The sequence below is a fragment of the Boleophthalmus pectinirostris genome, unplaced genomic scaffold, assembly GCF_026225935.1.
Source record: "Boleophthalmus pectinirostris isolate CB_2022bp ecotype Guang Dong unplaced genomic scaffold, ASM2622593v1 HiC_scaffold_20, whole genome shotgun sequence".
In the NCBI taxonomy this organism is placed as follows: Eukaryota; Metazoa; Chordata; class Actinopteri; order Gobiiformes; family Gobiidae; genus Boleophthalmus; species Boleophthalmus pectinirostris.
Genome location: NW_026571153.1, coordinates 10,319,769 through 10,331,701, shown reverse-complemented (window position 1 = coordinate 10,331,701; position 11,933 = coordinate 10,319,769). Strand labels below are relative to the sequence as shown.

The following is an 11,933-nucleotide window of genomic DNA, read 5'->3' as shown; positions in this document are numbered from 1 at the left end:
CAACAAAAACAAAACAAAACAAAAAATAAAATAAAATAAACACTTAAAACATTGAAAGCGCTGAATAAATTTTATATTTGCATATGTATATAAAGAAACGTTTTCAATCTGTAGCCCCCCGTCCCCTTCCAAGTAGCTCGCCAAGGGATTTCTGAATTCTATGTATTGTGATTAATAAGTCAAATCTGACCAAATTAAATAAAATAAATGTACACATTTTGAAGCCTATCTTTATGCGCTAATAGATGGATAATAATTGCGTAAATGTTTCATAGCTATCTAACTGTTCCCCATCTAAGGCTTTTATATTTACTCAATTTCTTGAAAACAAAACTAATATAAGAAGCTCTCTGGTATTTTGTAAAGTAATTTTTAAAGCTGTATTATTACATGCGGAACCATAAACCATAGCTGTCTTGCTGTCTGGGGAAGGAAAATAGTGTAGCACCCGGATATCACCGGCTTTTCAACATGGATCCGTCCTGAAGGAGAGTTTTGTGAAGGAGACTAAATTCTTCTGACTGTATTTTAAAGGATTGATTTGTGAAGATAAATACGTTTTGTTAACTAGTTTGCAGGTGGTGTTGTGTGCGATGAAAAGTGCTTTGTCTGTCAGTATAGCAGCATAATTACACGGGCATAGCAGATAATTGTACAGATATTTGTCCAGATATTTGTACTTGTTCTGGACCATGAAGTGTGCCCGCTGCCTGCTCCAGCTGCAGAACCTCAGAGGGATTGGACCGTCCATTTCTGTGGCCCGAGTACAGCCCCTCCAGCCCAGCCAGCCACCAACACAGGTAATACAACTCCATCATGATAATACAACATTTTACTGTCATCTAAACTGAGTCTTTCTTAGACTTAGACAAACTTTATTGGCCACAAGGGAAATTATGTGGACACAGGAGCTCACACATCACAATATAATATAATAACAACGAGAAAACGTATAAATGGTAATAATAAATTCTAAATAAGTAGCAAAAAAGATAGAGCAAGATAAAGCAAGAGACAGGTGGCAAATAAGACATAATTATGTAAATGTATACACTACAGGTCAAAAGTTTTTCCAGTTTTTTATTGCAATACAAGTCGTTCAAGTCCAATGAAGAGCTTAAAATGGCACAAAGGTAAGAACTGAACACCCAGAGGTTAAAAAAAAGATAAAAGATACAAAACACAAGTCCAAGCTCTGCCAAAACTACCTCAGGAAATAAGAACAAGACTTAAACTTGAAACTTGAAAACATGGAGTGTCCAGCACAGTCTCCAGACTTAAACCCCATCGAGCTGGTTTTGGGATGAACTGGACAGAAGAGTGAAAGTCAAAAAACCTACAAGTGCCACACATTTATGGAAACTTCTGCAACAGACTTGGGAAGAACTTTTTGAAGAATATTTGATTTCTATTGTAAAAAGAACGAGCCATGAGTGTGTTCAGCTGTTATATCTGCCAAAGGTGGACACTTTCATGAATCAAAAGTTTAGAAAACATTTTGGTCAACAGTAAACAGTAAAAAATTGGAAAAAGTGTGGTGTTCTAAAACTTTTGATCAGTAGTGTATGTACAAGTCAAAATAAAATGGAAAAATAAGAAATAAAATGTAAAATCTCAGCTTTATACAAGAGGTCATAGGAATACAGGTCAACAATGATATGATGATTGACAGGGCACAGGGTTATCTGTTACATAAGGGTGATTTGTTGTACAGTTGTATGGATTATGGTGTGAATGTAGTCCAGTATCTCTCACTGTTTGAGCATAACAAACTCCTCTGTCCCTCTATAGTCTGTTGCAGTCTGGTGCTTAGTAATAGAACGAGGCTAGTAATCTATAAAAATCAGCTTCTTTCACTACCACCAATTACTCACAACTGCACCAGACACATAATAGGTGGGCGAAGTGTCTTGCCTAAGAACACAATATTATGCACTAGACTAGAGCCACTGCTACTCCATCGGCCACCAATACTAACCAGGCCCAACTTTGCTTAGCCTTTGAGATCAGATGAGACAGGGCATTGACAAGGTGGAATAACCCAATGAATTCTATAAGGTGTACCTACTGGTGGATTTGACCAAATCTCATGACAACTTTTTTTTTTTTTTGCAGAAGTTGAGGCATTTCCATCAAAGTCCAGTCATCCTGGAAAGTCGACCCACAGCTCCTGTAGAATTTATTGAAGACAAAGAAAAGAACAAGAAGCCTAAAGTCCAAGATGACCTATTTGAACGCGTGGCCAAAAAAAACAAAACTAAAGCCACATTTAACAGAGTTGTGGACGTTTTCACCAAGCAAGACGTGAGGAGACGGGGACATGTGGAGTTTATCTATGCTGCACTGAAGAAGATGCCGGAGTTTGGAGTAGAGAGAGATATCACGGTCTATAACAAGCTACTGGACGTGTTCCCTAAAGAAGTATTTGTCCCAAGGAATTTCATTCAGACAATGTTTAACCACTATCCTCGGCAACAGGAGTGTGGAGTGCAGCTTTTGGAGCAAATGGAAAACTATGGTAAGAGAGAAAGTCATTTAATATTATTTTTAATACAATAATCAGTTGAAAGAAACTTGAATTCATGGATTGATCCAGGCTTGTAAGGAGTGGGTCAGTTAGCTGGCTTGTAAATGCCTCTTAGTGTGTTTAGATTTTATTTATATTCTATTGAGAGCCCCACTGTGTAACTGAAAAAGCTGACCTAAATAAAATCATAGTTTGTTTTGTGTTTTTTCTCATGTTTCTTCCTTTTTGTTTCAGGAGTCATGCCTAATGTTGAGACTAAGGTCCTTTTGCTGCAGATCTTTGGACCAAAAGGCCACCCCATGAGAAAATACCAGCGCCTCATGTACTGGTTCCCCAAATTCAAGTATATGAACCCGTACCCTGTCCCCTTCCAGCTGCCAGAGGACCCCGTAGATCTGGCCAAGTTCACCCTCAAACGCATCGCTGATGACCTAGACGCCACATTAACTGTCTACCAGGTAAAATTTAGAAGACTTGAAAAGAAGAAAGTTGATTTCAAAATTACTAAGATGTTTTTTATTGTAGATGCCCTTTACAGACGTGACTGAGAGTGGACAAGAAATAACTTTGCCACATATTGTAGGTAAGCAACCTGTTATTTTTGCATTGTTTTTTTTTGTTTACTGTTTGATACATTATAATAGTGTGTGTCCTGCAGGTATTCAGAGTCCCAGTCAAATAGACCTACTGGCCAAGCACAACCCCAAAAGACCTGTTTTTGTTGAAGGTCCTTTTCCCTTATGGTTGAGAAAGACATGCGTGTATTACTACATACTACGAGCAGATCCCATCCCGCCGGAAGAAAAGGTAAGACTGAATATTGCTAAAACAGATCATCAAGAAGCAGGAGAGGCTGTTATTGTTAATGTATAAAGGGAACTTATATGCAAAAAACGTCTTTCGCCTTTCAAATTACTTACAAATGTACCTAGAATGTGATGGAAAATGGAACATTAGAGCTTTTTGAAGTTTGCAGCCCATATGCAAGATATAATATGCTCACAATAATTTACTTCTGCGTGCGGTTGTGAAGACAGAGTGCTTTTATAGCTTTGTGTCTGATTCTCAGGTGGAGGAGCCCTATGATCCAGAAAGGTGTTTTTACTATCCACTGCAGCTCAACCTGGATTTGGATCGGGACCTTGGGGATGAGGAGAACTTTGACGTGGAAGACTGTAAGACATTTTTTATGACCGTGAAGAATTCAATAACTGTAAAGGTAATAACTTTTTGTTTTGTGTAGTGGATGAGGGGCCCGTCTTCGCCATGTGCATGACAAACCAGGGAGACCAAGCTACTCTAAATCAGTGGATATCCGGCCTCCAGGAGACTAACCCTATTTTGGGTCAGATCCCAACACTTTTCCGACTGGACTCTGGCTCTCGGGAACTGCAGGTATCTCCAGATTCACAACCAGGTCCAGACCAGGGGCATCAAGATTCTAACCCAGAAACTGAGGAGCGCACAGCAGAGGAAGTAGAAGAAGAACCACAGAGGAGGCGTAGTATGAATCAGTGAAACGGGACTGGTAACCGCAGCAGATCACTTTATTATACTGGAGTAAATTCTATTCATTCAATGATAATATTGCACTGGTACAATATGCAACCATAAGAAAGCAGTAGTGTCAGAATATGAATAGGCTCATTTTCAGAAACAGACAATTGTAAATGTTATTGTCTAAACAATAAATTATGTGATGTCATTGAGTGTGGAGGTTTTTCTTATGTCACTTTGAATTGTTCATTATATTATGTCTTTAAATTAACTGTAGGATTTGTTTTATTCTTGTGGCTGAACTTAGCTCCTGTTCCTTGTCCCACTTAGAGAGTGTCCCACTTTTTCATTGATGCCACAGTACATAAAGTCTATTTAACATGACTTTATTTTGGACTATTTGTCTCAAAGAAATAGTTAAGATAAAAAGATTTTTTGGGTGTAAAGGCTGTTAGAGTTGTCATATGTTAACATCTTTTGATATTCCATGCTCTCGGTGAAGATTGAGACAGATAATTACCAATCAGTCATCTGAGCTATCAATTAAATTGTGTGCAAAGAGAACTTTAGAGCCATTTTATATCATTGAGAGCACAAGAAGACCATGAAGTGGGAGTACCAATAAAATCTAAACATGAAATGATAAACAAAAAAAGATATTTCAGTACAAAGGTTTATTTTGAAAAGGCATCACACATTCCTTTTTTACAAGACATAAGTACATTCTGAGGCATCGAACAGAATTCAAATGCTGACACCTTTTATGTGGCTTTTCAGGTTCTTAAAGTATGCATGTTCAATGCTTTGTGCTCAAACTATTACCATTCCAGTCTTTTTTTCCTGAACATTTAAAAGCAAAACAATACTAATCCAACAGTACCCCTCTAACACACAACAACTAAATCATGCAAGAAAGCCTTTGGATGCCACATACTCACAAATGATTTAATGATCTAGAGTAAGACAAAATGTTTGATCTGTATTATTTTCCGCTACACAAGATGAGACTCAATAAATAATAAATAGCAAAAGAAAAACACATTTGGCATGGGATGAGCACAAATAATAGTGTTTGTCTTTTCACATTGTCACATAGTGAAGATAACTATATTTACCAAGTTACAAAAGTTGTTTTTTTTTAATCAAAACTGTATTGACCTTTCAGAATGGCTACAAAAATTGAATCTCTTCATTGTTTTCCTGTATGTAGTGCAGTAAAAATGACATAAAAACGTGTAGTGTCTATTGTGTTGTGCATTTGTTTTCATTGCTGGCATTGGTGCGGACTGTCCCAGTAAAAAACCTCAAGAAAAAAGAGCAGCCTTCACATCACAGCAAAAATGTCATTTAACATCAGCATTTGGAATGTTATAATGGATTACTGCAAATAGAACATGTCACTACTGCAATAAAGTGAATACTTAATAATACAGCAACCCGATGAATAACCCTTGGTTTACATCTTAAAATAAATATAATAGTTTGTAGTAGGCATAGACCAAACTGATTTGTACTGAGGTTTATTTTGACATGGCTAAATTATGTGATTAAAATTAAGGTGCAAAATAAATAGTATGTATAACCCCATTACAAGAACTCACAACACTAATAAGTGATACATTTCTATAGATTATTAATAAATAAGACAATGGGCCCTGGACTTGGGTCTTCTCTGATTTCAATCAGTTCATGTGTGCTTCTGCAAAAAATAAAAACACAGGAATTTGGAAAAATAAATTATTAGTGTTTTGAATATATATTTTGGTGTTAATTTAATTTGAAATTGGTTATACACAGACGAATTATACATTTGTAAGCAGCGCCTTCGGACACATAATGGCCACCATCAACATACAGAAAAATGCAATTATCTGATAAGCTACAAAATGCAAGTGAGGTGGGGAGTCAAACCAAAGGCTGAAACAGAACTGCAGTTTGGTGCCATAAAAGCAACTGGAAGCCTTTGTCGTATGTTTTGGCTCTGACCCAGTTAGCTTGACCCACCTGTCATGGATGCGCTGTGCTGCTGGAGCTGGTTGGTGAAGAAGCGCTCCCTGTGGAACACCTGCTCGTCCCAGGCCTGCAGGATCCTGTGCCTCTCCCCAGAGTCCAGACTCAAAGTGTGGGGGTGGGCCTCCTCGATGTGCCCCCGGACCCCCTCCACACTGTGGACGTACTGCAGCTCCCCACACACCATGCACACCAGGAGCTGGTTCAGCGGGTCATGATCCATGAGGTAGTGGTTCCTCCAGAAGTCTCCTGACAGAGCACCCTCCTCACCGCTCGGGCTCTCATAGTCAGTGAAAACGCCATCTGAATAACAAACAATTGTCATTATAGTGTAGGTGGACCACCATACTTCTAAATATAGAACTGAATATTTTTTCACCTATTGGCACTGAGTAATTTGGGAATTGGAAGGAGCCTACATCAGACCCAGCAGCATTGCTGTAAAGTAAATGGTAAATGGTCACATTTATATATAGCACTTTTCCATCTTCAAGGCACTAAAAGCGCTTTACAGCAAAGAACCACTCACACACACACACACACACATTCATACACCAGTGTACGCAGACACTGGGGCCATTCATCTTGTGTCAAGACCAAGATTTGAGCTACTGCCACCTCGTACAATCAGACATGTAATCTGATTAATTTGTCATCACTTAAGACTATACACTGCACCTACTTCATTAAGTCTTCTGGTTCCACAGATGGGCTCAACCACTCATTTGATTCCTACAAATGAAGTATAAATAGTATTAATGGCAGGATCTGTGATGTGTGAAAATGCATGTTTAAAATGTTCAAACTTTACTCTGGTGTTTTACCTGTTCACATTGGTCTGGCAGGGGGTCCTGTGGCATGTACTGGGACATGTGTGGGGAGCAGCTGGGGTCAGGGGCTTTGTCCTTGTCATGAAAGGCCTTTCTGGCTCTCTGCTCCTTTTTCTTGATCCTCCAGTATTCTCTCTTCCTCTTCTGGAAATCCTCCTCAGATTCCCCGGGAATACGTTTGGGCGGGGTAATGGTGCCGATCGACCGGGAGACTATATTTTGTGGATTGTTTTGTTTTGGTGGACATGGGATAGTTATGGATCTCAAAGTACGGTTGAAGTTTTGACTTGGGGGCTCAATGGGTTGCATATTCATGCTGGATAGTGGGTTGTCAGGGGGCTTCAATGTAGGAAGAACTGAAGTGTTTACATTTATGTTTTCATTCCCTCTCCTAGAGCCAGTGTCAGTGTCTCTGCTGCACACTGGTGACTTGACTCTCAGAGTGCCCTGTGGGCCCGCATTAGCCACTGTAGGGCTAACCAAAAGGACAGTGGGCATGCCGGGTGCTGCAGTCCCAGTCTGTGTAGATAACTTGGGCAGGAGCGCTGGTCTAATTGCTGAGTTCTTGTTTAACACACAACCTGAAGACTGAAGGAGGAAAAGTTGTGTTAATATCAAGATAAACAACATTATCATCCTGACTTCAACTGTCCCACCCCTCTGTCCTTCTGTCACCTCTTTTTGTTTGTCTACATGTGTCTTTCCTTATCTCTACTGTCCTCCCCTGTCTCCGCTCATGTCCCCTGTGCAGGACTAAGAGAAATAAAGCTGTGGTGCTCATCATGTAAGTGAACCTCTCTGAGCCTCTATTTTTGCTGCTTAGTGTCAAATACCAGAGCTCATTTGCACGTTCAATGGGGGACTAACTGGTAAGGCATTTTTCAGACTTTAACTGACTCAGTAGAGAAATACATGGCAACAAATTCAAACATGAAAAATGTATTTTGTAATGGTACATTAATATTATGTGATCATAGTTTAGCCTTTATCTAGGAAATGATAGATACATCTGTTTTAAATAGAGCAGTTATCATTTTGACTATGATATTGATTTTGCAATATTCTTCTGTGTTATAAATACATATAAGGAAGTATCACAATAATGTCTAATAACTACAATATGGTAATTGTTACTATTTGTTTTACAAATCTAACTATTGTGCATGTTACCTGAACACTCCTGCAGGATGTCACATTGCTGCTGCTCCTCTGCCTGGCCTTCAGCCGGGCCCTTTGCTGCCTCTTCATCAGTTTCCAGTATTCCCTCTTCTGCTCCAAGGGCATCTCTTGTGGACACTTTTCCCTGTGGTGGTTTTGGTCTTGAGTCTCTGCTTGTGTTTCAATGGGAGGATGGTGTAGTTTGGGGGGCCCAGGAGAGCAGCAGTGTTGATGGCCTGTTTTTTTAGTGCGTTGTGTACGGCGCTGGGGACATTCAGATGCCTCTATTCTGGGATTAACAATGAAAGAAGAGGTGTCAGTCGTGTTGTCAGGAGCACTATATGGGATTGTAGAAGGGGTTATTTGGAACATGTCTTTTTGCTCAAATGGTACACGCTCAATCATTTTTGTGTCTGTTTGACTGCTTTCTGTTTGCAACATTACATCAGCAGTAACTGGCGCGCAAACATCGTCCTGCGACAAATCTGGCTTCGTGTCCTGCTCCACTTTCTCCTCTTCAGTCTCCATTTTAATTCCAGTCTCAGGTTTACACTCAGAAACACTGCTTAGTGATTCCTCCAGGAGTTTCTTCATGGAGGCCACTGCCAGCAGAGTGGTAGCCTGGTTATCTGCACTCAAAGCTGGGTCAGGATCGGCCTGGGCTGGGGGTGGCGTCCGGGACACTGGGGGTTTGAGCTCTGGACAGATGGCTTGATTCAAATTTAGGTCAACTGCTGGCATTGATTCGTTCACTTGTTTCATCTCATTTACATAAGCCATATTATTTGTGATGCTTCCTGACTGTTTTGGATGCCTTTTGCTCAGTGGCACGGCGGCAACATGCCTTTGTGCTTTCCTCTTGAGTAAAACTGCACTAGCTCTAACTTGTGAGTGGCTTTGCCTTAACCGTATGGCCCGGGAAGCTCGTTGCTCCCTCTTCTTCACCCTCCAGTACTCCCTCCTCTTTGCCATCCTCTCCTCCTCCGTCAGTGAAGGATCGAGATAGGCTTTGACTGGAGATGGGGCTTTGCATGACACAGCCATCTTCATGACACACCCCCCTGTTGTTGATCCAGGGTTTAGAGATGCTGGAGTTAAAGTAAGGTGTGATGCTTGCGCTTGAATAGGTACAATTTGTGAACTGCTACAACCTATAGTTTGAGATTTATCTGTCAGTATTTTGCGAGATTTGCTAGGTTGATGTCCTAAAGGTGAATTATAAGTTTTTACCAGAGGAGGGTGGGGCAGAAGTGATTGAAGATGTTTACTTGTCTGTGGTTGTGTGCTATACGCGTCAATATTATCCACCTGCTCTCTTCTTTGTGCTGGCATGCTGTAATTCACAGTAACTTGTGGAATGTTAATGGTGACCGTCCCGTCCTCTTTGATAAAGCCCCCGATGGTCTCAGACGCATGCATAATCGCCTGGGACCTTGCCTTCCTCATGTCCTCCAGAATTTTATGGTAGCGTTTTACCCTGCGCTGAAAATCGCCCTTCTCCTTCAACCTCAGTTTGACATCTACTGACAATTTGGCACGCTGTTCCCTCTTTTTCACCCGCCAGTACTCTCGTCTTTTGGCTATGACTTGTTCGGGGGTATCACTGGGGTCAATTGGAGGGAGGCCTTTGCTTCCAGAGAGGTAGGACAATGATGGAGATTTCAACTTCAAAAGCCTCTGTCTTGGTGTTGGACATCGTGCTCTCATTACTCCAGACAGATGAAAGGGGTTCAAACCTTTTCTGATTGGTTCGAATGGCCTCTTCACAACAACCAATGGGGGTGCACTCTGAATGGAAGGTGTCATGTTGGTTGGTTGTAGATTTTGGGTTTTCATCAATGATCCAGATTGTAGCAAACTTTGAGATAGAATATGCATTGAAGCGCCATTACTTGAGTGTTGCTTTTGATCATTTTGTGCTCTGTTTTTCGTTTTGCCAAGTCGTGCCGCGAGCCTCTCCCGTTGCTCCCTCTTCCTGACCCGCCACAGTTCCCTGCGTTTGGCCGCTTTCTCCTCCTCAGTCTCCACTTTAGCTGGTGAGATGTTAGCATTAATAGGCTTTTGCTGAATGACCAAGGCACTCTTTTTTCCTAATTGGAGTGTGCTTTTCGTACTACAGGGCGAAGACACAACTGCGATATTAGTTGTAGGTTTGGGCTGAATGAAGACGGGGATAGAAGAATTCTGGCTAGTTTTTGGGACAAGCGAGCCGTGGACAGGGACATACGGCTGGAAAGAATGACTTTTGGTAAATGGAGGTACTGAAGTGTTGCTGTTGAGTTGACTGATCAACATCGAATTGACAGTTGTGTTTTCTGGTGTCATGCACTTTACTACCATTTTGCTTGTATTGGCGGATGGGCTGAGATGCAGTTGTTGTTTTTGACAATGAAGGGCAGCAAAATCACTTGATGTTTCTGTTCTGATGTTTCTGTTCTGCAAAGAGCCAACATTATTTGCTGCTACATTGGATCCATTTTTATCTTGCAACGGAAAGGAAGACGCAGGGGCTTGTGAGTTTGGATTTGGTTTAGGGGTTGTTTGTCTCTTCTCGGACCGCCTTGCCCTCTGCTCCCTCTTCTTATTCCTCCAGTACTCTCTCTTCTGTGCCAATGTAGCATCGTCAAACTCTGAGACAGGTATGTAGCGCTGTCCCGTAGAATTGCCTTTACTTTTTACTGTGAGCATTCTTCATCCAGCGTGAACAACCCATAGGTTCCGCTAAGGCTGCAAGCTTGTACTTTTCCAGCTAGGGTCGCTTCGTGCCATAAATCCAAAAGTAGAAAGTCCCCCACTAGTCCTTCGGGGCTGGATCTCACAGTCATAGCATCAGTGACCTGAAACAAAGCAAAAGAAGCATTACAGAGATGAAAGTACCATGAATAAAAACAAATGCCACACTGAATTAGGCATTATGCACTGCACAAACATTTTTAAAACTATAAGTATCTTTCGCTTTTCCTTTTTATTTAATGAATAGACACCCAAATGCAAATTTAGAAGACAATACCAGTTAAACCAACGCCTTTTAGTGTCCCAGATTTCCAATAACAAACCTCACATCTGTAGTACAGCTGTTATAGTAGCTGGCAATAATAAAATTGTGAATGAGGGTAGCATTTTCCATTTTACTCAGAGTCCGTAACAGAGAGCACAGTGGTTCCGTTCAGTTGCAGTCCAGGAAGGAAGAAGCACAACACTGTCCCTTTAAATCTGTCCCCTTCTCCCACAAATTTGTGTTGCTAGCAATTGTATTGTTTATTCCGACTCATTTTGATCACAGAAGCTGTTTCGAAACCTCATAGATGCACATTTAGCAAAATGTTAGTACAAAACATACAATTTTTGTGCGTAAAACGTGCGTAACGCGTTGTCTCATGTAGAGGCACAATGGACAGAAGCTTCGTCTCGTTGTCCACACGGACGGCGTCTGCCACAAGGAGCACCAAACCCCGACAGAACAGCCCTATAACGTGACCGTAGAAGACTTAGTAGAAAGCATGCACATTCGTTACCTTTAGTTAGCCCTAACTTCCCGGGACAGTTTTTTTCTAGCGGGTTGTGGACATGTATTCAGCCAGGACACTGCAGCTACTTTCCGCCAGCCAGTCTCGCTCTGAGGCTGCCTTGACAACGCGCAAAGTACCAGGATGTGTGGGACCTGCATGCGCGCTCTGCATGTAGGACACAGGACAACGCAAGAACACGTCCCCGCCCCTTTAGCGACCACTCCGCCTGTAAAATACGACCCAAGAGCATTGATGTCGTGAATTCAATAAATGTGCCTCTATCTGTGTCCATCCTGCTTCATAACTGCAGTGTGAGGCCAGTCAGTCCAGACCATGTGTAAGACAGACCCAGTGCCAACCTAAGCTGTGCCTGTGACGTGTCCATGTCTCTTCCTCTCTCCA

General features: G+C 41.4%; 2 protein-coding genes across 3 annotated transcripts; one reads left to right on the top strand and one right to left on the bottom strand.

The window, feature by feature from the left end:
• Positions 1 to 431: 431 nt before the first annotated feature.
• ecsit (ECSIT signaling integrator) lies at positions 432 to 4,236 on the top strand. Of its 2 annotated transcripts, none has more exons than XM_055156613.1 (7): positions 432 to 800; positions 2,119 to 2,518; positions 2,762 to 2,985; positions 3,053 to 3,110; positions 3,186 to 3,334; positions 3,597 to 3,702; positions 3,771 to 4,236. In XM_055156613.1, exons 1-7 carry the CDS (start codon positions 693 to 695, stop codon positions 4,043 to 4,045), a joined length of 1,320 nt encoding a protein of 439 aa, XP_055012588.1. In that variant the 5' UTR covers positions 432 to 692; the 3' UTR covers positions 4,046 to 4,236. The 2 variants fall into 2 exon arrangements, with proteins under 2 accessions (XP_055012588.1, XP_020792147.2); XM_020936488.2 differs by having other exon boundaries at positions 2,116 to 2,518.
• A 451-nt stretch (positions 4,237 to 4,687) lies between these two features.
• On the bottom strand, positions 4,688 to 11,658 carry si:dkey-28a3.2 (uncharacterized). Its single transcript, XM_020936467.2, has 7 exons — positions 11,538 to 11,658; positions 8,035 to 10,859; positions 6,859 to 7,452; positions 6,717 to 6,766; positions 6,414 to 6,472; positions 6,029 to 6,337; positions 4,688 to 5,723 (listed from the first exon to the last, which is right to left on the bottom strand). The coding sequence occupies exons 2-7, from the start codon at positions 10,708 to 10,710 to the stop codon at positions 5,707 to 5,709; spliced, it is 3,705 nt and encodes a 1,234-aa protein (XP_020792126.2). The 5' UTR covers positions 10,711 to 10,859; positions 11,538 to 11,658; the 3' UTR covers positions 4,688 to 5,706.
• Between the last annotated feature and the right edge of the window lie 275 nt (positions 11,659 to 11,933).

Coding starts and splice junctions, on each gene's coding strand:
- ecsit (XM_020936488.2), top strand. CDS start 693: ATGAAGTGTGCCCGCTGCCTGCTCCAGCTGCAGAACCTCAGAGGGATT. Junction 3,111..3,185: donor AACTTTGCCACATATTGTAG/GTAAGCAACCTG, acceptor TGTGTCCTGCAG/GTATTCAGAGTCCCAGTCAA. Junction 3,703..3,770: donor GAACTTTGACGTGGAAGACT/GTAAGACATTTT, acceptor TGTTTTGTGTAG/TGGATGAGGGGCCCGTCTTC.
- si:dkey-28a3.2 (XM_020936467.2), bottom strand. CDS start 10,710: ATGCTCACAGTAAAAAGTAAAGGCAATTCTACGGGACAGCGCTACATA. Junction 6,767..6,858: donor TGCCAGACCAATGTGAACAG/GTAAAACACCAG, acceptor CTTCATTTGTAG/GAATCAAATGAGTGGTTGAG. Junction 6,338..6,413: donor AAATTACTCAGTGCCAATAG/GTGAAAAAATAT, acceptor TTTGTTATTCAG/ATGGCGTTTTCACTGACTAT.